This window comes from Macrobrachium nipponense, chromosome 43, assembly GCF_015104395.2.
Source record: "Macrobrachium nipponense isolate FS-2020 chromosome 43, ASM1510439v2, whole genome shotgun sequence".
NCBI lineage: Eukaryota > Metazoa > Arthropoda > Malacostraca > Decapoda > Palaemonidae > Macrobrachium > Macrobrachium nipponense.
Genome location: NC_061104.1, coordinates 19626837 through 19652252, shown reverse-complemented (window position 1 = coordinate 19652252; position 25416 = coordinate 19626837). Strand labels below are relative to the sequence as shown.

The 25416-nt window shown below is 39.8% G+C and overlaps 2 protein-coding genes across 6 annotated transcripts in view; both read right to left on the bottom strand.

Moving 5' to 3' along the window:
- LOC135213553 (ATP-dependent RNA helicase abstrakt-like) overlaps positions 1-4406 on the bottom strand; it is a 15913-nt gene extending 11507 nt beyond the window's left edge. The window contains exon 1 of the mRNA XM_064247520.1: positions 4218-4406. Within this exon, the coding sequence (XP_064103590.1) occupies positions 4218-4238 (21 nt within the window). The 5' untranslated portion in view covers positions 4239-4406. The remainder of the gene's footprint in view (positions 1-4217) is intronic.
- Positions 4407-5088: 682 nt separating this feature from the next.
- Positions 5089-25013, bottom strand: LOC135213551 (monocarboxylate transporter 3-like). 5 transcript variants are annotated; one of them, XM_064247513.1, is made up of 4 exons: positions 24856-25013; positions 18380-18553; positions 8572-8829; positions 5089-7382 (listed from the first exon to the last, which is right to left on the bottom strand). In XM_064247513.1, the coding sequence occupies exons 2-4, from the start codon at positions 18504-18506 to the stop codon at positions 6187-6189; spliced, it is 1581 nt and encodes a 526-aa protein (XP_064103583.1). In that variant the 5' UTR covers positions 18507-18553; positions 24856-25013; the 3' UTR covers positions 5089-6186. The 5 variants fall into 5 exon arrangements, with proteins under 5 accessions (XP_064103583.1, XP_064103585.1, XP_064103587.1 ...); XM_064247515.1 differs by having other exon boundaries at positions 8572-8810; XM_064247517.1 differs by lacking the exon at positions 24856-25013 and adding an exon at positions 23442-24082 and having other exon boundaries at positions 8572-8810.
- Positions 25014-25416: the final 403 nt, after the last annotated feature.

Sequence of the window (25416 nt, the reverse complement as noted above, 5' to 3'; positions counted from 1 at the left end):
GTCCTATTTTAGCCAATCTGTACATGGAATACTTTGAAACTACGTAATAAATGCAATAAAACCCAAAAAACATGCTGTGGATGAGATACGTGGATGACATACTAACATTTTGGGATAATAAGTGGGGTAATTTTAATGAATTCCTCTCAAAATTAAACGCATTAGTGCCCAGCATCAAATTTAAAGTTGAATGGGAAACAGACAACAAAATTCCTTTTCTTGATGTTTTAATAATCAGAGACACGACAGAATACAAATTTACCATATACAGAAAACCAACGTTCTCACTTTCATATATTCACTACTTTAGCTATCATGACTATACTATCAAGATAGGTCTAGCTAGCAACCTATTCTTAAGAGCCTTACGATTTTGTTCCCCAGATTTCCTGGAAAAAGAATTTGAACTAATTCGCAAGCAACTTTCATCTTTAAAGTATCCTGACCATATAATTGAGAAAGCAATTCAAAAAGCAAACGTAATTTCTACCGACCCCCTAAAGACAAGACCAGAGACACACCCAACAATAAAATAAAAATTCCCCACCTGGAGACGATTAAGAGAGTAACTCACACCCTTGGGAAATCCAACCCTTTTGCATTTACCTACCCAAATACCTTAGCCAAATCCCTGATTAACGTCCAACAAAAGACATCGCCCAAAGACTCTGGGGTATATGAGATCCCATGCCAGGACTGTGACCAATCTTACATCGGATTTACAGGTAAATCACTTCCCCAGAGATTAATACAACACAAACGGTCAGTAGGTATGGACAACAGAACTCGGCTATTTTCAACCATATAAATGAACATAACCATAGAATAAACTGGAATATGTCACGTGTAATTTATAGCAGCAACTGCCGGTACAAGAGTCAAATGATGGAATCGGCCTTAATAAAAAGAGAAGCAGGTAATGAACATCTCAAAAGGGAATTGGACATCGGACATCGTCGACGCAGTGTTCATTCAACCAACGCTTAAGAAGATTAAAGGAAGATTATCAGCGGAGGTGACCTAAATTGGCTTACTTATTGTGGACGAATCTCTTGGTATAAATACACCTTTTCTGTAAACTTTTCTCATTCATATACCTGAAGAGAGAGACAGCAGTCTCTGAATATATACTTTTCTCTCTACATTTTGGTGTTTTTATGGGCTCCTTTTATTAGATGGAATTCTGTTGTTACAGAACACTTTTACCAGTCATATATATATATATATATATAACATCATATTTTTGGGATCCTAAATATTCCAAAAACTCAGACCTCAAGAAAATATCTTGAAAAATAAAAATCTTATGGCCTTTTTAAATTTACAAATTTAAAGGCCTTTTTTCTCTATTTTTTAAAATGTGGTGACTGTGGGTTTTAGCGCTGGAAGCCTCATATATAGGATGCTGTACAGCAGTGATAACTTGATAAATTTACCAAAATAATGTGAAAAATTTACTGTATCTTGTGTATTTCTAAACAGATATGCTCTGTGGGTTGCCATATTTAGTACCAGCCCTCAGGGATAAGCAAAAAAATAACAATTTGTCGAAAATTGTATTTTTCCTAACTATACAAACCTGAGGTCCTTTAACAACAGGAATGTAACTTGTGGCAGCTGGAACCGGTCGTAAGCTTCAAACAAGGGAGTTCGGTGGTTAACTGCTTGTCCGACAGTCAGCGCACTGCGCGACTGAGAGGTGAAGAATCACTTTGCTTTAGGCCCAGGAAAAACAGAGTGAGGGGTGGCATGAGGCGGGACTATGTGTAAAGGACCTCAGGTTTGTATAGTTAGGAAAAATACAATTGTTCCGATACAAATACAAACCATCGGTCCTTTATAATAGGAAGGTAACTAGCGGCACCTGGAACGGTCGTAAGCTTCGAACAAGGGAGTTCGGTAGTTAACTGCTTGTCCGACAGTGCGTCCGCCGCGCGACTGGGAGGTGAAGAACCACTTTGTTCTACATTTCTCTCTGCCCGCTTCTTTGTCGTATGCTTTGTGTTTATTCTCAAACTTGGTTTGTTTGTGTGTGCAAGAATAACTGTAAGTACGTGTACTACTTTCTTTTTTTGCCAATTATTTTGATATGGATCCTCGTGAATTGGAGCTGTCCCCGCGCCCCCCCATCAGCCGCAGAGTTTGCTCTGGTGTGGAGGGCCGTAAGTGCGGGGTCTTTCGCTCCTTCCCGAGCATATAATAAATGGATCCCCATTTATTATATGCTCGGTGCCGGGGGCGTGAATGCTCTCGGGCCGAGCCCTGTGATGTGTGTATTTCATGGTTGGAGGAGCACTGGGTGCTTTATGAAGGTAGGAGGAAGCAACGTAAGCCTGCCACCTTGGTCACAGACACGTCGTCTTCCTTCCTGCCGCCAGCTCAGCTCCTGCGTATGGTTCCTTCCCCTTCGGGGGGGGTTTCTCGTTCCTTCTCTTCGCCCGATCCGTCGAGCGTAGAGGAGGGGGCGAGATACCCCGACGTACAGCTGTATTCGGGGTCTTCCGTTTGCTCGGGGTGGGGCTCGCCGCCTTCCGTGCGGAGGGTAACCCCTCCTACTAACCCGACTTTTGCTTCCTCAGGTGCTCCTGCTGCGGGAGACGACCTCGGCCAGGTATGGTTCTCGCTGGGTCTCCAGGGCACACCAAGCGTTCAGGGGCTGCTGCATCATCTGGCGGGTGCTGTTCCGGTCACCCATGGACCGGCACCACCACCGTCTCGACCCCAGGATATGTCACCCCTCCTCACCTGGTCTACACTCAGCATGTGGCTTCGGTGACTCCTTCGGCTGCTGTGCACGCTCCGATTGCTGGCTTTCCGAGGAGGGGCGTGCCTCCTCCACCTGGGTTCATCGCTCTCACCCCAGCCCCTGACTTTCGGTGCCCTAAGAGGAGTTTGCCCCTGGATCTGCCACCGGTACCCAGGATGTCGCTGGCTGCTGCCCCGTCTCCTGCCATACCTGTTTTGTCTGCCGTACCTGCCACTCCTGCCATACCTGCCTTGCCTGAGCCAGCCCCTGCCGACGTCATTCCTGCCCATGGTGTTGCTGCCCCAGTCGCAGGTCCTTCCGGACAGGTGCAGCCGGGCCGTGTTGCTTCGGCAATAGCCCCGGCTCTGGCCTGGATAAAGGACCTGATGTCTGTCCTGAGGGAGCTGACGAAGAAGAAGAGGAAGGTGTCGTCGTCGTCTTCGTCGTCGCCTGCTGCCACCTCTTCCCCTTCAACTTCCAAGGCTTCCAAGCCGAGGAAGAAGAAGGCTGCCTCCTCCCCCCCTAAGAAGTCTCCTTTGGGAACTTCTAGGGGCCCGTCTCACTCCGGTGGGACAGGGGGTTCTTCCGCTGGTCCTCCTACTCCTTCGGGAGCGGGGCCCGTCTCTCATTCCGCAAGGAAGAAGAAGATGGAGACCAGAGGGGTACCGGCTAACACCGGTACTTCCTCGCCTGGTGCTAGAGGTCCTACCTCTACACCAGGTTCCGGCTCGGCCTCTCGTTCGCGAGAGGTACTGAGTGTACGGTCTCCTGCGGACGACCATACAGCCAAGGCTCAGGCTTCCGGGTTCGCTCGGCGCCAGGACCAAGGCACGGAGTGGAAGGCTGGCGAGAGTCGCTCAGGTGACTCTCACCAGGCCAGCGATCGCTCTCGTAGCGAGCCGCAGGCTACCAGGGTTGACGTGACGGTCCCAGACCGGCCACGGGCTGAGGCTGGGACGAGGTCCACTCGATCAGCAGTTCGACGCGCCGTGAGGACAGGCACCGCTCCTACCGCGACAGTGATCTCTGCAGGTCTCCTGACCGCCGCTCCAATCGGGACCGGACGGGTAGGGAGACCAGCAGCAGCTCCTCTGACGCACGGGACCGGGGCCGTTGTTCTCGGTCCAGCCGCTCAAGATGGGTCAATCTTCTAAATATTCGGAGTTGTAAGTAAAAATTTCGAGAGCGTCATGGAGGTAGCCTATGCGTGCACTGCGTATGGCTAGCCTTTCAATAACCTCTGTCTAATCTTAAAATATGACCTTAGCCTAGTTTCTAACTTTGGAGAAAATACCTACTACTTAGTATCCGGTGTCAGGACATGGTAAAGTACTTTTTCGGACGGCGGATCCACACGCGGTGAAAACTGGAGCCGGTAGTCCAGTCGGTTGTTTCTCCTAAGCATTTTATTATGGAAATTGATGCCCTCGAGTCCCGCTTTCATTTCAAGTTTAGTTAGCCTAGTACTTACTTTGATCGATGCAGAGCTCATACTTGTCCTGCGTTAACCGGAACTGGTATATCTTTTCTTAAACTGACTGGATATTACGCAGTAATAAAAGGTTAATGTGTCCGTCAGATCACTTAACAGTAGCTACTGTTAGTAATGTCAGAGTCGGCTTATTCGCCAAGTGTTCGTAATCAAAACAATGACAAGAACGTTTGTTTTCTTCTTCTTTTTTAAATCTTTATGTTCGACTTAGGACAAAAAAGTTGTTTTACAATAATTCACATTATCATTCTATATCTATATATATTATATATATATTATCATATATATATATATATATAATATAATATATAAATTATATAAATAGGATATATATAGATATTAACATATATATATATATATATTATATATATATATTATATATAGATATAGATATATATAGATATATATAGATTATAGAGTATATATATATATATATAGATATATATATTATATATAGATATATATAGATATATATAGATATATATATATATATATATATATATATATATTATATATATATAACTCAAATCGACTAGGCGATGTATTGGCAAATTGCTCATGTAAGTGATAAAGGAAATCTGGGAGTGTTTATATCAATTACGCCAGACTCTACGGTTATAATAAAAATAAAATAAATTATCATATCGTTGTTGCTGCTTTATTCGTTAAGATCATTGTCAGATTGTTATACTGCTTCTTATACTCCATTCAGATTGATTATCTGGAGCATGTTTTTAATATATTACAGTTTCTACACAGACATTACAAAGATTATGACTAAAAACACGCTTAACAACACTGACGATAGCCTGACAAAAGGTTGCAGGAGGTAGGGTTAATAAAAGATATATAAAATAAAAACAGTGTATATAAACCTTACATGATAATATAAAATAACTGAAGTGCACTTGTAAACACAATGAGGCATTCATCATCGCCTCCATCTCGTCGTAACACAGTAGGTTTTGTGAAATTACACAATGCATGTCTAGTTTATAGCAGTCTCCACTATAGTCTTCAAAATTACCTCACGAAGAAGTTGATAGTTGTAACAAGGCAGTCATATCAATAATAAACTAATCTCTAAGTTACATGGCTCTCCCCAGCCATACTTCATTGAGTACCTAACAAGACATAAACCGAACATAAAATATGGGTTGTTGATCCACATTGTGATAAAGGTGAAACCAATGTCTAAAGAAGATTAATTAATTATTTCATCCATCTCTCCCAAAACTATTCCATTGATTTCCCAAGAACCTAATCAAGAAGGCTCGGAAACTTCGAGGTACTCCAGAAGAAAACTATATTTTTAGTTAAAAGGTTATGACAAAGAAGTTATTCCACAAACTATAAACTAACTAATTAACAGAACCCACGGCGACCTACAGAAATAAAATATTCTGGTGACCACTCTTTAAAGACTATTTTACTGCAGGTAATGTTAACCACCTGATGTCATTAATCAATATAAAACAAAAATGTCCACTTATTGTTTGTGTAAATTCCTTTTGTTTTCTGTTATTTCTTTAATAACGACAGCAGAGCTTTTTCCAAATGGAGTACTTTGCAGAAAATTTGTTCCTAGTATGTCAAGCCTGTCTGATTTTGAAATGATAATGCACTAGTCATATGACAAAGATTGCTCTCGGTTATGGCTGCTCTTTATAAAACCGAACTTCTTTTCTGAGAACACTCTTGGCTTGTTTCGGTTACCTAAGATTAAAAGGGTTCCTAAAACATTTTACGATTGGCAGTGATGTTTTGATTTCTTAGAAGGTTGTGGGAATTAGTCACTATTTCGTGCAGCAGTTAACTTAGGGTTACTCTTCTCACACACTTCTAGGATATGATTTAGGAAGGAAATGTAAACATTTATCAAAATGATAAATTTTGGGCTTAATATCTAAGCTGAGACTCTTAACAGTCAAAAGCGTCTTTGGACCTCTTACGAAGTGCCACAAAGAGGCACAGAACTTTGTCTCTTTTTAGAAAAATGTGCGGCAAAATTAAATACAGAAGCAACAGCAGTGGCCCCAGTGCACATAATCATCACTGGATCGTATGAATCAGTCAAATCTACCAGTAACCCAGCAATAGGTGGGCCGACCAAGGCTCCTGCCCCTGTCACGAGCAACAGATAGCCTAAGACCTTTGCCATAATAACTCCTTTACTGAACTGAGACGGCAACAGTGCATATAGTACACTTTGCAGTCCACATGCGATACCAAAGCCGACCATGGCACCTATCAGCTGCACTCCGCTGCTAGCCAAGGCAGCCACAGTTACCGCCGCTGCCAGCAGGAGTTGAATGCCACTGAAAAGAATGAGTGGGGGCAAACCGCGTCCCATGAGGGCTCCTGCAATTATCCTCCCTAATAGATCCCCAGCCCCACTTCCCGCCAAGGCTTGGGAAAAGAACGAAGACAGTCCCTTCCACTGGGTCCAGTCTAGGAAAATGGCATAGACAGTAGTGGTGGCCATGAAACTTAAAAAACAAGATACCTCTATCAGCCAGAATTTGGGAGACAGCAGGAGCTCTCTGACAGAGTTGTTCTCATCAGCGTCTTCTGTAGTGCTAAGAACCCCAGAATTCCTTCTTGTGCAGGGAACTATAAGATATTTCAGCCACCTTACAAGTTTATTGTGTCTGCTGTCACTTTGGCCAGGTTCATTTAAAAACACTAAACGTCTAAAAATCCTTGGTGACTTTAGGGAAGGTGTTTCGTGGGACAAATCTTTATCTTTCCGTCGCATGTTGATGTTAACAACAGTGTTGTTTGAATTGCCTTCGGTTGTAGATGAAAATTCATCTTTATCAATTATTGTTCCATCCTCTGCAATTGCTTCAGTTAGGAGCCCATACATCTCAGCGCTGTCTTTTGTAGATGTTCCCTCTGGATTCTTTAAATTACTGTAAATAGTAGCCCCAAACACGCAGAAATTGAGTGACATGCCAGCGCACAGAAGCATGGCGCCTCTCCATCCGAAATGATCTACGATGCTTTCCATTTGGGGACCGAGTAGGAATACTCCACACCCAGAGCCAGACATCGCTATGCCTACGATAAGAGCATGATGGCGATTCCAGAACCTCGCTAGACCAACAATCCACCCGGAGAAGTTCAGGCTCGTTCCAACAGCTGGAAGATGGAAATGAGAGGATTTAATCTCAACAAATATAGCAAACACATCCTATTTCTAGTGTCTAGAACTAAGCTGTAAAGTATGCACTAAAAGTAGCTATATGAAATGTTCGGTTAAACATAGGTATGCAACGGCATGAGCGCCCGCAGCATATTTTCCAAGAGGGGGCACATTACACACACACACACACACACACACACACACACACACACACACATATATATATATATATATATATATATATATATATATTATATATATATATTATATATATTATAATATGCAGTGGAAAACTGCGATGCCAATAATTTAAGTGAAGTAAGAAGCGATATAGAAAAAATAGTGTTACATTGACTTTTTTCAATGGTTCTATTTACTATTCAACTGAATTCAAATATTCTGGAAAGAACCACGCAGTTATATCCTGTATACAAATATTATACAATACATAATGATACCTTTACTTTACTTGAACTGAAAGAATATATATTGTAAAATGGAAGGAAAATAATAGTGATATAGTTAAATGTAATAAATGTAACACACACACATACACACACACACACACACACACACACACACACACACACACACACACACACACACATATATATATATATATATATATATATATATATATAAGTCATATCACATTTCCGTGATTCATTTACATATATCGAGCTACAATGTCCTTTAATATCTAATTCGCTCTACCTCGGAATTATATATTTTTCATATATGCTTAACCGAGGGGGAATTTTTTTTTCTCGATAATAGACTTGCCCGGACCAAGGCGCGAACTCATGGATCCTTTCAAATCCAGGAACGTCAGTGAAGCTTTTACCTGACGTTCCTGGATTTGAAAGGATCCATGAGTTCGCGCCTTGGTCCGGGCAAGTCTATTATCGAGAAAAAAAAATTCCCCCTCGGTTAAGCATATATGAAAATATATTAATTCCGAGGTAGAGCGAATTAGATATTAAAGGACATTGTAGCTCGATATATATATATATATATATATATATATATATATATATATATATATATATATATATATATATATATATCTTCTTCTTTTTTCTCAGGATTTCAGGGGGGGTTGGCAAGTACCTCCTCTTGCCCTATGTGCGGGCGCCCATGTGCAACGGTTATCCAGAAACTGTATCAGGCGAATGTTCATCTTACCATTAATGAAACCGTACGTGATGAATACCATATTCAGGTCGGTGGCAAACGCAGTCAAGAAGTAACCGAGTCCTGCCAAGAGGCCGCCCAGGATCACCGCAGTTCGGGGACCCCAACGCACGATCACAAAGCCTGTGACCGGACCAGCGAACATGTAGACAGCGCTGTTGGTGGAGTAAACCCAGCCGGTTTTAGCTCTCGACTCCCCGAAAACCTCGAGAAACTCCACGAAGAAGACGCTGAAAGAATAGAACATCCCTGAAAAGAGGGATACTAGTTAAACAAATTGAATTATATGTTTTATTAACTCTTGTGACTAGGAAAGTTTATTTTGGCGTTTGTTCTGTAGGTCTAGGGTAGGTACAAGCATAGAAATGTACACTCGGCAAGGAAAGTTAAGATACAGTTTTGTTTTAAATCTTCGGACATATACTATTCAATAATGCCACACCTGGCAACTCTAGAAAGGGGGCGGAGCTTCAAAATCGGCGTTTGTTGCTTTCTAGATTTCCATTAGCTTTACACCATAAAGATTCTGTAGAGGTCCTATAATCATTTATATTTGAATGTAGAAACAGGCTCTATATTATTCGTTAACGTTGGTTTGGTAACGTCAGTTCAGGGTAGAATATCGATCATCCTTTTTTAAAACCCACTGTGAAACCTTTATAAATAATGTTTGACACTGAACTGACGTAAAATTCATACGTAATTGAAGACGGATCTTAAACAATGAGAGAAAGTGTTTTAAAATTTAGGCAGTACTTGTGGAAATCGTGAGGAACAATACAGTAAAGAATGAAATATTATGACGATAGAGAGAGCGCGCCAAGAATAGGCCTATCGATATAGATACTTAATTAATTATATTTACTTTGAGAAGTTAAGTGATAATATTTTTTCAAATGTTCCATAAGCGTGTGAGAGAGAGAGAGAGAGAGAGAGAGAGAGAGAGAGAGAGAGAGAGAGAGAGAGAGAGAGAGAGAGAGAGAGAGCAACTTGGAAAAGAGGAAGAGAGAGAGAGAGCGCAAGCATAGGCCTACCTATAGAGATACTTAATTCATTATATTTACTTTGAGATATTGAGTGATAATATTTGTTCAAATGTGTTTTAAAAGTGATAAGAGAGAGAGCAAAATCTGCTTACGTGAAAGCTTAAGCCTATTTATAACTACTTAATTTCATTATATTTTCTTGTGACGGGGGAAAGGCAGAAGAAAGAGCGGTGATTCGGTGCACAGATACCTGGGAAACAGGGTGATATGACTGCCAAGATCGTGCTGCACTATGCTAGATAAAATTTGAAGGATCATAATATTCAAGTTAATTCTCTAAGAAATTCATACCCTAATCTTGATTTCATTCGACAGTTGCCGTAACATTCAAAGATTGTAAAAAGACGTGGAAAATTCTAGACACAGTATGCGGTCATTCTTGCTCTCTTGATATAGTTTGTACTTTTAAAAATCGGGTTTCATCCACAAAGCATTCACGAAAAAAGCTGTGTTAAGTAAAAGTAATTATTACCACGAATAACTCAATATGTATTGCACAGGCAATTAAAGTTTTAAAACGTGCAAAAAATGCAAATGTGTTGGGAGATCTTTCAGCCTCGCGACAAAGAAATGCAGTCTTGTAGGGCTGTAGGCTACTACGAATTGCTTTGTAATGGGAGCATATAGCCAGAAAATCTTTGAGCTGACATGCTACTTTAACCTTGATAAAGATTTATGTTTAAAGACAGTAGCTTTGTAAATAGCAACTAGCATTCGATCCATGTCAACGTCAAAGTAATCAAAGTGTGGAGTCCGTTACGTAAGTCAGTATCCAGTGACTTGGGCTTTCCCGCTCGAAGTTTTAGTGCTCCTCCAAGGTCAAAGTATACTTTGACTCAGGCCTCCTCCTCACATCATAGAAAACGTTCTTGCGGATGCAACTAGATTTGCTCAACCTACCTTAGCCGTCGCAACATTGACTCCCATTGATGTCAGCTGACTTTAATCGCTTTGGAATGCAAACATGAGTTTGAAGAAACTAAAATAATTGCATTCACCACTTACTATGATGAAATAATATCGCCGTTCATGAAGGAAAACGAGTAAACATTGTCGTCGTGATACATCGTACTACAATCAGAAATTCACATTCTATCTACGAGATCTCTATGAACGAATCCATCTGAAAAATTCCAATTACTTCGGACATATATCGTGTTTTTAAGTACCTGAACGGTTTTGTTTTGCAGTTTTAACTTGTATGATATAATTTGCAGTGTATTTTCATATTCTAGAGTAAATTCAGCGATAATATGTCTTTTCAGTAAAAACAAATGGGAAATTTGATGAACAAAAGCTAATGAAAACTATATCGTCACTTTTCTTGTCGAGTGTACAAGGATGCCACCGAAAGTGCGTCTTTGCAGCTCATAACACAACACAGTGTTTGGTTAAACTACTACTACTACTACTACTACTACTACTACTACTAATAATAATAATAATAATAATAATAATAATGGGCACAATTTTCAGTGTCTAAATGATGACAATGATTGCAGGTCCACAATAATATCTCATGTGAAGTATAAAGTCTAATAATTAAAGCTTTCGAACCTTGTACTAAGTTCATCTTCAGTCAAGTCTGACTGAAGATGCACTTAGTACAAGGTTCGAAAGCTCTTATTGTTAAAGACTTTATACTTCACATGCAATATTATTGTGGACCTGCAATCATCAATAATAATAATAATAATAACTTGGCATATGCAGGAGCAAGATTAGTAGCAGAACTGATGGGGATTCGAACACCAACACCACCAGCACAACCAACCCAACAGAAACCAAAACAGCAACCTCCTTGGAAAAGGCGCCTGGAAAAGCAAATCATGGTGATGAGATCTGACTTGAGTAAACTGAAAGAGATGGCAGAAAAAAGGCTAAGAAGCAAGAAAACAAGGGAGGAACTCGAATAGAAATACAGAGTACAAGAGAGGGGACTAAACAATAATAATAATAATAAACGCCGGAAATATGATAAAAGCCATAAACACATGGGCAGTGCCAGTAATCAGATACAGCGCAGGAATAGTGGAATGGACGAAGGCAGAACTCCGCAGCATAGATCAGAAAACCAGGAAACATATGACAATACACAAAGCACTACACCCAAGAGCAAATACGGACAGACTATACATAACACGAAAGGAAGGAGGGAGAGGACTACTAAGTATAGAGGACTGCGTCAACATTGAGAACAGAGCACTGGGGCAATATCTGAAAACCAGTGAAGACGAGTGGCTAAAGAGTGCATGGGAAGAAGGACTAATAAAAGTAGACAAGACCCAGAAATATACAGAGACAAGGAGAAGACAGACAGAAACAGAGGAATGGCACAACAAACCAATGCACGGACAATACATGAGACAGACTAAAGAGCTAGCCAGCGATGACACATGGCAATGGCTACAGAGGGGAGAGCTAAAGAAGGAAACTGAAGGAATGATAACAGCGGCACAAGATCAGGCCCTAAGAACCAGATATGTTCAAAGAACGATAGACGGAAATAACATCTCTCCCATATGTAGGAAGTGCAATACGAAAAATGAAACCATAAACCACATAGCAAGCGAATGCCCGGCACTTGCACAGAACCAGTACAAAAAGAGGCATGATTAAGTGGCAAAAGCCCTCCACTGGAGCCTGTGCAAGAAACATCAGCTACCTTGCAGTAATAAGTGGTACGAGCACCAACCTGAGGTAGTGATAGAAAACGATCAGGCAAAGATCCTCTGGGACTATGGTATCAGAACGGATAGAGTGATACGTGCAAACAGACCAGACGTGACGTTGATTGACAAAGTCAAGAAGAAAGTATCACTCATTGATGACACAATACCATGGGACACCAGAGTTGAAGAGAAAGAGAGGGAAAAAATGGACAAGTATCAAGATCTGAAAATAGAAATAAGAAGGATATGGGATATGCCAGTGGAAATCGTACCCATAATCATAGGAGCACTAGGCACGATCCCAAGATCCCTGAAAAGGAATCTAGAAAAACTAGAGGCTGAAGTAGCTCCAGGACTCATGCAGAAGAGTGTGATCCTTGAAACGGCACACATAGTAAGAAAAGTGATGGATTCCTAAGGAGGCAGGATGCAACCCAGAACCCCACACTATAAAAAACACCCAGTCAAATTGGAGGACTGTGAGAGAGCAAAAAAAAAAAAAAATAATAATAATAATAATAATAATAACAACAACAACTTGGCATATGCAGGAGCAAGATTAGTAGCAGAACTGATGGGGATTCGAACACCAACACCACCAGCACAACCAACCCAACAGAAACCAAAACAGCAACCTCCTTGGAGAAGGCGCCTGGAAAAGCAAATCATGGTGATGAGATCTGACTTGAGTAAACTGAGAGATGGCAGAAAAAAGGAAAAAAAGGCTAAGAAGCAAGAAAACAAGGGAGGAACTCAAGAGAAATACAAAGTACAAGAGAGGGGACTAAACAACACAATAGAAGATGTAAAACAGAGGCTTAAGGCCAAAGCACATAAGATCCAATGGTACATGAACAGGAATAAGGGATACCAACAGAACATACTATTCGGAACCAACCAGAAAATACTATACAGCCAACTAAGAGGGGAAGACAACCACCAAGAAATTCCTGAAGCCGAACCAAGTAAGAGACTCTGGGAAAACATATGGAGCAATCCGGTATCACACAACAAACATGCAACATGGCTCCAGGAAGTCAAGGAAGAAGAAACAGGGAGAATAAAACATATTCACAGACATCACGACAGAAAACAGTCAGACACCAACTAAAGAAAATGCCAAACTGGAAAGCCCCAAGTCCCGATGAAGTCCATGGATACTGGCTCAAAAACTTCAAGGCCCTACACCCACGAATAGCAGAACAACTCCAGCATTGTATCTCAAATCACCATGCACCCAAATGGATGACCACAGGAAGAACATCCTTAGTACAAAAAGACAAGAGTAAGGGAAATATAGCCAGTAACTACTGGCCTATCATCTGCCTACCAATAATGTGGAAGTTACTAACAGGTATCATCAGTGAAAGGCTATACAATTACCTAGAGGAGACAAACACCATCCCCCACCAACAGAAAGGCTGCAGAGGGAAGTGTAGGGGCACAAAAGACCAGCTCCTTGTAACGAGTTGTTGCTCGTTAAGCAGTTTAGCATCCTTTACTACCTAACTATTTATTTATGTAAATAGCTGTTATGATAATTATCTTACATAAAGTTAAACCTTACTGTTAAACCTAAGGGTAGTATTCCTTTGGAGTTTGTAGCATGAGCTTACGTTCATGGCTCTACTGTATATTTGACTTATACTAATAAAGTCTTGGATTATTATGAAGAAGGTTTACTCTCCAACATATCACATGGTAGCAGCGGTATTTCAATGGACCCATACGTGCAGAAATACCCGGATGTCTTCGTTTCACAGTCTTCCGCCACCCGCCAGTTTCAATGTGGATGATAGGAATGCAGCAGAAAGGTGGAGGGAATGGCGAGAAAGGTGGAAGTGCTATGCTGTCGCACCAGAGTTAAGTAAAAAGACTCCCGAAGTGCAAGTTTCTGTGTTACTTACAGTTATTGGGCCTGAGGCTCATAAAGTTTTCAGCACATTTCAACTTTCTGATGAAGATCGGAAAGATCAGAATGCAGTGCTGGCAGCATTTGAAAAATATTTTCACCCAAGCAAAACACTGCATTTGAACGTTACCGTTTCAATATTCGGGCACAGATGGATGGAGAATCTTTTGATCAGTATGTAACGGCTCTGCTAGAGCTTTTTATAATTATAGAGATGAACTGCATACTGAAGATGGTTTAGTGTCCAAAGGAAATCGTTTAATTGTTCCTAAGAGTCTCAGGAAACAGATGTTGGACATTGCACATCAAGGACACATTGGAGTGGAGGGTTGTCTAAGAAGGATGAGAGAAGCGCTGTTCTGGCCAGGAATGTCCTCGGATCTGAAAGCATTGGTTCAACAGTGTGATGCTTGTTTGTCAATTAGAGACCTTCCTCCTAAAGAACCGATGAAAAGTCATGAGTTTGCCCTTCGTCCATGGTCAAAAGTAGGAGCTGATCTATGTCATATTGATAATCGGATACTCCTTATAGTAGCTGATTATTTTAGCAGTTTTCTTGAAGTATCAAGAGTAAATAATACGACATCGACTGCCATCGTTAGAGAACTACAAATTATATTTTCTCGTCATGGAATACCGGACCAGTTAGTAACAGATAATGGGCCACAGTTTATCACACCAGAATTCCGTTCTTTTGCAAAGACATGGTCTTTTGAACACATTACTTCTAGTCCAAGGTATGCACAATCAAATGGAAAGGCTGAGAGTGCCGTGAAAATAGTAAAGAAAATGTTCAAAAATTGTAAACTGACTGGAGAATCAGAGTTTTTGGCTTTACTTAATTGGAATAACACGGCAACAGAAGGCATGTTGACTAGCCCAGCCCAAAGACTTATGGGTAGACGTTGTAAAACTATCATGCCCTGCATGTCATCATTACTAAAGCCTAGATATCATACACAGCAAGATTCTTTAGTTATCTTGGAAAAAAAGGACAAGCAGGCCCATTACTATAACAGAGGGACACGTGCATTGAAACCTATACCCGCAGGAGAGGTGGTACGCCTCAGACTGCCAGGTAGTAAGATATGGACTCCTGCGCTTTGCATGGGAGAAGTCTCCCCTAGATCTTATAAAGTCAAGGTGGGAAATAGAGAGTATAGAAGAAATCGACGGCAGTTATTGGCTACAGGAGAGAGATGTTCGGATGACTTGGAGAACACTGAGGTTGATACTGACGAGCAATTGGACGATAATGATCTGGAACAGATCTTACAAGAGCAGAGTTTGATACGGAGCTGCAGTCCACAACAGAAAGAAAAGAGTAAACCTGAGCTGAGAAGCGAGGATGCCTGTGAGCCACCTGTCGTTAAATTTTATTTGTATATTAATGACTGTTTTCAGCATTGGTATTTATATATAGTTATTTTATTGATTATTACACTATTTTACTGTACATGCAAACTTCTTTTGGAAGAAGGGGAGATGTAAAGAGTTGTTGCTCGTTAAGCAGTTTAGCATCCTTTACTACCTAACTATTTATTATTGTAAATAGCTGTTATGATAATTATCTTACATAAAGTTAAACCTTACTGTTAAACCTAAGGGCAGTATTCCTTTGGAGTTTGTAGCATTAGCTTACGTTCATGGCTCTACTGTATATTTGACTTATACTAATAAAGTCTTGGATTATTATGAAGAAGGTTTACTCTCCAACATATCACACTCCTGATAGACAAAATGGTATGAAGAACAGTAGGAGAAGAAAAACCAACCTAAGCATGGCATGGATAGACTATAAGAAAGCCTTCGACATGATACCACACACATGGCTAATAGAATGCCTGAAAATATATGGGGCAGAGGAAAACACCACCAGCTTCCTCAAAAATACAATGCGCAACTGGAATACAATACAAGCTCTGGAATAAGACTAGCAGAGGTTAATATCAGGAGAGGGATCTTCCAGGGCGACTCACTGTCCCCACTACTCTTCGTAGTAGCCATGATTCCCATGACAAAAGTACTACAGAAGATGGATGCCGGGTACCAACTCAAGAAAAGAGGCAACAGAATCAACCATCTGATGTTCATGGACGACATCAAGCTGTATGGTAAGAGCATCAAGGAAATAGATACCCTAATCCAGACTGTAAGGATTGTATCTGGGGACATCAGGATGGAGTTTGGAATAGAAAAATGCGCCTTAGTCAACATACATAAAGGCAAAGTAACGAGAACTGAAGGGATAAAGCTACCAGATGGGAGCAACATCAAACACATAGATGAGACAGGATACAAATACCTGGGAATAATGGAAGGAGGGGATATAAAACACCAAGAGATGAAGGACACGATCAGGAAAGAATATATGCAGACTCAAGGCGATACTCGAGTCAAAACTCAACGCCGGAAATATGATAAAAGCCATAAACACATGGGCAGTGCCAGTAATCAGATACAGCGCAGGAATAGTGGAATGGACGAAGGCAGAACTCCGCAGCATAGATCAGAAAACCAGGAAAAATATGACAATACACAAAGCACTACACCTAAGAGCAAATACGGACAGACTATACATAACACGAAAGCAAGGGGGGAGAGGACTACTAAGTATAAAGGACTGCGTCAACATCAAGAACAGAGCACTGGGGCAATATCTGAAAACCAGTGAAGACGAGTGGCTAAGAGTGCATGGGAAGAAGGACTAATAAAAGTATAGACGAAGACCCAGAAATATACAGAGACAGTAGAATGACAGACAGAACAGAGGACTGACACAACAAACCAATGCACGGACAATACATGAGACAGACTAAAGAACTAGCCAGCGATGACAAATGGCAATGGCTACAGAGGGGAGAGCTAAAGAAGGAAACTGGAGGAATGATAACAGCGGCCCAAGATCAGGCCCTAAGAACCAGATATGTTCAAAGAACGATAGACGGAAATATCATCTCTCCCACATGTAGGAAGTGCAATACGAAAAATGAAACCATAAACCACATAGCAAGCGAATGCCCGACACTTGCACAGAACCAGTACAAAAAGAGGCATGTGTCAGGGGCAAAAACCCTCCACTGGAGCCTGTGCAAGAAACATCAGCTACCTTGCAGTAATAAGTGGTACGAGCACCAACCTGAGGGAGTGATAGAAACGATCAGGCAAAGATCCTCTGGACTATGGTATCAGAACGGATAGGGTGATACGTGCAAATAGACCAGACGTGACGTTGATTGACAAAGTCAAGAAGAAATTATCACTCATTGATGTCGCAATACCAAGGGACACCAGAGTTGAAGAGAAAGAGAGGGAAAAAATGGATAAGTATCAAGATCTGAAAATAGAAATATGAAGGATATGGGATATGCCAGTGGAAATTGTACCCATAATCATAGGAGCACTAGGCACGATCCCAAGATCCCTGAAAATGAATCTAGAAAAACTAGACGCTGAAGTAGCTCCAGGACTCATGCAGAAGAGTGTGATCCTTGAAACGGCGCACATAGTAAGAAAAGTGATGGACTCCTAAGGAGGCAGGATGCAACCCGGAACCCCACACTATAAATACCACCCAGTCGAATTGGAGGACTGTGATAGAGCAAAAAAAAAAAAAAAAAAAAAAAAAAAAAAAAAAAAAAAATAATAATAATAATAATAATAATAATAATGATTGTTTAAAATTCAAATGCCTTCGATCAAAGGACATTGCTCCTAAATGTAACAATATGATACTTTCTGTGATATATCATATTCCAATATTTACCTACCTTAGTAATGAGCGCCGCTTTTCACTCTTACCAATATCCAGTTTTAAGCACCAGTTAAGAGTAGTCTCTATGCTTTTCAAAATTTAATCATCCATATCTGAGGAGATGCCCCCAAGCCAGCTTTGAAGTGACATGATTGAAAATCAGTATGATAATGAAATAACCTATACCTAATCGATAGAGAGAGAGACAGAGTTGGAGGACAGATGGAAAGGAGAGAGAGTTGGAGGACAAATAGAAATGAGAGAGAGAGAGAGAGAGAGAGAGGAGAGAGAGAGAGAGAGTGGAGAAAAGAAAGGATTGGAGGAGAACTGACAGAGAAAACGGGGCGTGAGTATGGGAAACAAACAGACATTAGCGAGAGGAGAGAGAGAGAGAGATCAAATTCTTTAACCCTACCTGACGAAACTAAGAACTGGAGGAACCCAGCCACAAACACAACCCACGCCCATCCTCCGTCGACGTCAGGGCTCTTCTTGGCCTCCTGTCCCTCCCCTGTCGGAGGAACTTCTTTTTCGGGTTCCATCGAAGGGACCTGACTCTCGTCTGCGTCCGCCGCTTGGTACTATCACTCTGAAAAGACCATAAAGAAAGATATTGGTCTAGCGTGGACTGGTTACAGGGCTACAGTCATGTAATCCTCCCAGCTGGGCATGCATTTGTTTTTATAAATGAATGCAACGGCACTGACATCATTATGGAAGTGATATGATACAACTTACATCTCGTAATGACTGCTTCACGTGATGATGTGGACAAAATTAAAATAAAAGAGCCTTAATAGATCAACTATTAGGTCTGATTTCCTATGCAATGCGTTACATCAGCCTCAGACAAACTCAAATAAATGGGATGCAAGTTGAGGATGGAATTACGTAATGGTTGACAGGCTCTGTTATGACGCCCACCTACTTCGTTGCCCGTATAACCGTTACACAAACTATTCTCGCCTATAAATGGTAGCATATAAGGTAGACATTTGTTTTTATTTTTCAGTAGGTATAAACCAAAACGCTACTTCCTAAAACTTGGACAATTCTTAATTAAACAAAATGATTTTGCCAAAGCCATATGTAAATAGTTAAACTGGATTTTTTTGTATTATTTACGAATAACTCAGCTCTCTGAATCTATAGGTACTATATACACTGACAATTATTAATTTCCTTTTTTAAGGATCAATAACTGGCTCGGGATCAAGTCAACTATACATAATTATTACTTCATATGAATCCACATATTCATTCCAATCTTGCTGCCCATCTCCTTTTTGTTTTATTCTATTCTATTTTGTCTCATCCAAAATCTATCGAGGTGGGCAGCTTGACCGGTGCTAGGAATTGCGGGGCCCAAATAGGAAATTATAGAAATGAATACGATCTTTTTAAGACTAATACAAAAATGATTTTCCTGTCTAATATGAAAATTTTTTCCAAGTGAAATTTCATGTTAAAATAGTATGCTAAAAATCCCACTTATTTGCTATGCAAAGTTTCCTGCGTACCGAATGCTGTAAGTGAAAACATAGGAAAACAAACCAAGTGCAGCATAGTTGCTATGCTAATAGTAGTAAAGTCATTGTGTATGAAGAGAAAATTTACCTTTGTTACGGCTCCTTATTGTCTCAAGGGATTATTTAAAACACTAGGTGAACAGGAGATGAACAAAATATAACGGGAAAACAAAGATTAGTAGTGAATGTTCCACGGAAGGTTGCCTCTATACGTAATGTCACTCACAACCATACAAACATTTATAGTCCCAATCCTTGGCGTATATATGCATTCAATGTCTTGAAGTTTCATGCAATTCAACCTCCTTCCCCACCCCCCACCCCCAACCTAACAACTCATCTCCGAACCACACGCCCCCCCCCCCTCCCCAACCCCTCCCCCCTCTCTGAATACTTACGGTATCATGTGCCAGCAAACTAATTTCCTTGTGATCTTACTTGTGTATTAACAATGTATTAACACTGAAAATTAGGCTGCCCACTAACGCCGGTTACCAAAAAGCTTTATCGCCTAAAATTCCATCACCCAAAACTGCTGTAACAGCATCCTTGAAAGGGCTCCTTGCTTTTACAAGATCATGAATTCGTTAAGTGTCACGCATCGGCAACACTTATCTGAGTTGAATATAGAATATGGAACTTAGGCCAAACGCCAAGCACTGGGACCTATGAACACTTATCTGATTGACTATTAAGATACTGAGCAATCTTGATCTTCAGGTAAATTCCCAGAGCGCTGTACTACATTGCCACATAGCCAACATCGGTACAATAAACATAGGTCTACAACCTATCAATTCATCTCCACCATCCTCAAAATCACTTTACAAAATCCTCCATGCAATAAAGCTACCAAGGATTACCAAAATAAACTGAAACCCACAGGAATCGTACTTATTCGTACTAAAGAATTTATAGCGAACTTTCAGTCAGCAACCATACATGAACTCGGCATGACGTTGCCTGATGGCTGATAATCACTGGAAGGAAAATTAGTTTTTTAAAAACGGGATTCTAGTATCTTCAGTTTAAGGGACAGATTTTGATAATACACAACTAACATGCAGACTACTAAGTAACAAAATTGTTCATCAGATATCCTACTCCTTCCCTAAATTCTGATCTGTCCCATAAATTTGAATCTCTCTCTCTCTCTCTCTCTCTCTCTCTCTCTCTCTCTCTCTCTCTCTCTCTCTCTCATACACACACACACACACATATATATGTATATGTATATGTATATGTATATGTATGTATGTATATATATATATATATATATATATATATATATATATATATATATATATATATGCGTGATGGAGAGAGAGAGTTCGAAGACGACATATAAAAGCGCTGGGGAATCTACATTATTAAACCGATTCTAAAGAGAAACTAGTTTATCGTAATTAATGCAAAAGAAAAACACTTTTATGGCTCGTTCTCGAGTCCTCATATGACCCGGGAGAGATAGTTAAGTGACATGCATGTTATAGTATAATAAATCCAAAAAACAAAAATAAACAACAATTTATGACTTACGAGAATGCCTCGTTTATTTGGTTGCTTCCAACTAAAATGTTTACGATTTGTAAAAATCTCGATTTATCGTTTAATAACTTATGAAAGTTTTCATATCAAGATAAGATAATGCTTGCAGTCTCTCTCTCTCTCTCTCTCTCTCTCTCTCTCTCTCTCTCTCTCTCTCAAGACGGCGTTCTCAAAAGGTTGTGTAACAGCTCACTATATAGACTTGAAGCACTGTTCACTGCCGTCAAGTATTCGTTAAAACACAATAAGCTTTTGTTTTAGGTATATTGAACAAACCACAGAAAAATTAGTACAAACAAAAAGTAGATTAATTTAATCTAAAAAGGAAGCATCTATATTAATCTCACGAGAGTGGCAGGGTGTGACGTAATTCGTAAGAAGAAGAACAGATGCAGAGTACAAATTATGTGACTGATTAAACGATTTCTATCTAACGCAACGCCTTCTGCCTCATGTCCGTCGGCTTGTGCAGGCAAAAATGAACCCACTAACCTTCTGTTTTGCCTGCACAAATATAACCAAAGATCTTGGACATAAGTGCGCAGGAAGAACAGAGCGTTAGTGGCGGCTTTATTTTCAACTTAGATTTTACCGAAATTTCGCCAAAATATGGCATTTGCCAGATGCCTCACTACTATTCTTTTAAACATTTCTATATTACTTATCTTCCGAGTTAAGACTGGTATTACTGCAGTATAATGAATAAAATTAGACACAATAGTCGATTATTTAATGTAAATTTATCCTTGAAAGTGACCTAAAAACTTGGATCCTGCTAGTTGATGTTGTTTTTGCTTCTTAGGCTAATTCACACTCTTACTTTTACTTGCATGACGACACACATTAAAAATGCTAGAAAAAAACACGTTGGAAGAAGTTCCTCAGTCCACACGATCATTTCTAACTTAAAAACAAGTTCATTCGGTGCTGCGTACGCAGCTGACAAGCCCAGACATATAGGCAGCTTGATCCAATGTCTATAGACCTTGGCTAGGTGATTACGTACTTGGTGTAACAACCGTTTATGAAACAAGCAAAAGAGATTAGACGAACTAAGTAGTCAGATGACTGGCTGTTAAAAAAAATCAACACAAACCTATATAACTGACGAATTAAGATTGGCACTAGGTGGCTGGTGTAATTAGATGAGAATTAATTAACTGAAATGTTACTGTTACAGTTTATTAGTACTAAAGGAAAACCCACTGAATTTTCTAAATTCATTAAAACCCACTATAGAAATTTATCGAACTCAGATGCACTTTTGTCAAATTTTTTTCCTATAGGAGTACGTGTAGCTTTCTCTCCACCTTCAATCTCTAGTGATTCATTTGAAATATACAAATAGTGCTATAGGCCTAATGCAAACAAGCATTACGCCTACGAGTTCATTTACGGCACTGTTAGAAAATATAATGATTTGTTTTATACACAAGAAATAAGATGTCCATAGAAATATATATTAATCATGAAAATGCCAAGGAAAATATTAGGCATATGCAAATATTGTTGTCCTTCTTCAGATGGCCATAGGCCATTTGTAGCCTATGTGTGGGCTAGTTGGGACCTCCCCAAAATAAGTCAGGGTGCACCAAAACAAGGCGTGATCCAGCCTCCAGCTTACACGGGATACGTGCAAGCTTTCCCCTCACATATAAGTTGAAAACATTATAGTTATTCCTAACTTTTAACGTCAACTAAAACATACTAAAATCTACAGTCAAATAGAGCCTTGTTTCACCAACGAAAATTAAAATAAATATGCTATACTTTTTTAGAAATAATTTTCCTGTACTGTTTAACATGCGCACTATTTACTTTTTACATTTTCATTCTCATAAATATATCATAAATATCCTATCTACAAATTCCTGTATCTTTAAATCAACGCGAAACACTTTTTTCAGACCAGTTTAGGCTCTTCCATAGACCTTTCCTACCTCTACAACAAGAACAACAAAGTAGTTTGTAGGCTTGCTCCCCGAGTAAGCCAAAAGGCAACTGACACTACCTCATCCATGTTTCATATGTTCCCAAAGATTGTGTTCTCAAAGTTGTCATGCAAAAACCATGCTTGCACAAGATCAGCAGCTAACACAAACTACGTAGCTCTTTGAGACAAACCACGGAGATGATAAATAAACACATAGAATCGAGGTCTATAAATATATACGAAAAGCGAAAGGGAAAATAACATAAACCAAAAAGTGTTTCGCACTAGGGAATTGTTTGTTTGAATAAAAAAAAAAATATATTTTGATCGCAAAGCAGAAATCTTGAGGCTAAGCGACGGTAGTATAAAACAACGAAGTGATTGCAACTTTTACATCTACCGCAAAATTTTATGATAAAGAAACATTCAGGTTAATCCAACAATCCAGGAGAAGAAGACGTGCTTACGAGATAACAGTTTGAAGATGTCCGTAAACAATGACTAAGACACGCCGTGCCTGTGCATTAATGCCCTGTTGCCTTCATGTAATTCGCTGCCATTAATACGGCGTCTAGGTGTCCATCAATGCACGTTTGTTTCCTTTACGCTGTAGGTTTGTTTGTCATCGCTCAACCACGTAATACGAATCTCACTCAGCACGACTTTACAGTATATAGGATAATGCGTATATACACATCTTTCCCATGTTAGACCCCTTTTCCGATACATCTTCTACGTTATCTGATAACTGTTTTTTCAGTCTTCCTCTCTTTTCACATGACCAAACCATCTCCAAATTCTCAAATCCGTCCTTTCAACTTCCTTATCCTTATAACGTACATATTATGCAAACTTTTCATCCCGCCGACCAACAAATTTTTACTGGTTTCTGTAGTATCATAACCAGTAAATTTCCCGTTTACATAATACACACTTCGACACCTACAATAAGACAATTATATATGATTTATAACTCGTCATCCATAATGATGTGAATCACTTCTCTGTCATTTTATCTTAAGTTAATTTCTAGGTCTATTTATGGTACTTATCTGTTTCATGAAAAAATCCTTTGTCTAGACTTAAAATTTCTTCTGTCAATTATAGTCGCCTGTCTTTCTTAGGCCTATGATATATAATGTAAATGTCTCTCCTGTCACTGGTATCTTTTATGCAAAGGAACAATTATTATATCATTTAATCCTTTGAAACCTATATATTTACAAACTTCCTAATAAATTAACCAGGGCTAAATCACAATCGAGCTTTTCTTTCAAAACATTTTGAAGCCATCACGGAAATTAGTCTTACCGAGACTCGCAAAAACAATCAAGGCAAGAAAACGGCAGAGACGAGATGCCAAGGTAATTACGGAATGGTAATTAGAATCAACTCCGATTTCTCTCTCATTACGTGGCGCTAAGAGGGAAGAGGACATCAGGAGGCCTCTTATTATCCTCTTAAGGATCAGGATGCACCGATCACACAAGGATAAACGGTCACTTGAACATGGCCTTGGATTCGGCTTCGGTTTTATTCCTTTTTATTTGATGTTATTTTTTTATTCTTTTCTTTTTGGTGGTCTTGATTTTAGTCAGTCTAATATACTTCAATTAAAGGTAATTTCCATAATTTGCCGAAGTTCTAAAACAAATCACTGTTTTCATGCTCAATCTAACTACACCACATGAATATAATAAACAACTAAGAGTAATGCATGGATTGGCAATGGTATTCGTTAAAAATCACCTTGTGAATAATGAATAAATGAAAAATGTTTTGTGTCCAAAATTCCACAACAAAATGCGACGACCGGTTAAATTCCCTACAGCGAATCGAACAAACGAGAGAGAGAGAGAGAGAGAGAGAGAGATACTACACCTGTGATGACGATCCCACAATATCTTGATCGCCAAGTGAGATGTTCCTCTGACGGTCACCTCGAAGCGTTTCCCAGATCGCGCTTACACAAGGTGCCAGACCGACCGACTGCCCGACTGACCGACCACCAGTCTGCACGACTTTATCGCTTCCACTCACTCATTTGATAGGAGTCTCTTGTTATGTAGCATAGCGTTATATCCAACCTAGAGACGTGTGCTTATCGTTATTAACTGTGATACATCAGGCAGACATATACGCGCACACAATTTACGTAAATATATAAACCTGTTGGGAATGTTTCTCTTGGCAAATGTGCACTTGGAATAGCCTAAGTGGCATCTTAATTTTCAAACACTATATATATATATATATATATATATATATATATATATATATATATATATATATATCTGTTGAGAATTAAAACTAGCTACCACTCTAACGAGATTCGTAGCGACGAGCGTGTCAAAAAAATTCCAAAATTATAATTGGGCTGTCTATGCTGGCCTTATTATTTATTTATTAAATAGAAGCTAATTCCGACACTATACTCTGTTT

What these genes read in the sequence shown, in the direction of transcription:
- LOC135213551 (XM_064247513.1), bottom strand. Translation starts at nt 18,506, where the DNA reads ATGGAACCCGAAAAAGAAGTTCCTCCGACAGGGGAGGGACAGGAGGCC. An exon ending in CCAGTTCTTAGTTTCGTCAG is followed by an intron (nt 8,830 to 18,379) that starts GTAGGGTTAAAG and finishes CCCTCTTTTCAG; the next exon opens with GGATGTTCTATTCTTTCAGC. An exon ending in CACGTACGGTTTCATTAATG is followed by an intron (nt 7,383 to 8,571) that starts GTAAGATGAACA and finishes TCCATCTTCCAG; the next exon opens with CTGTTGGAACGAGCCTGAAC.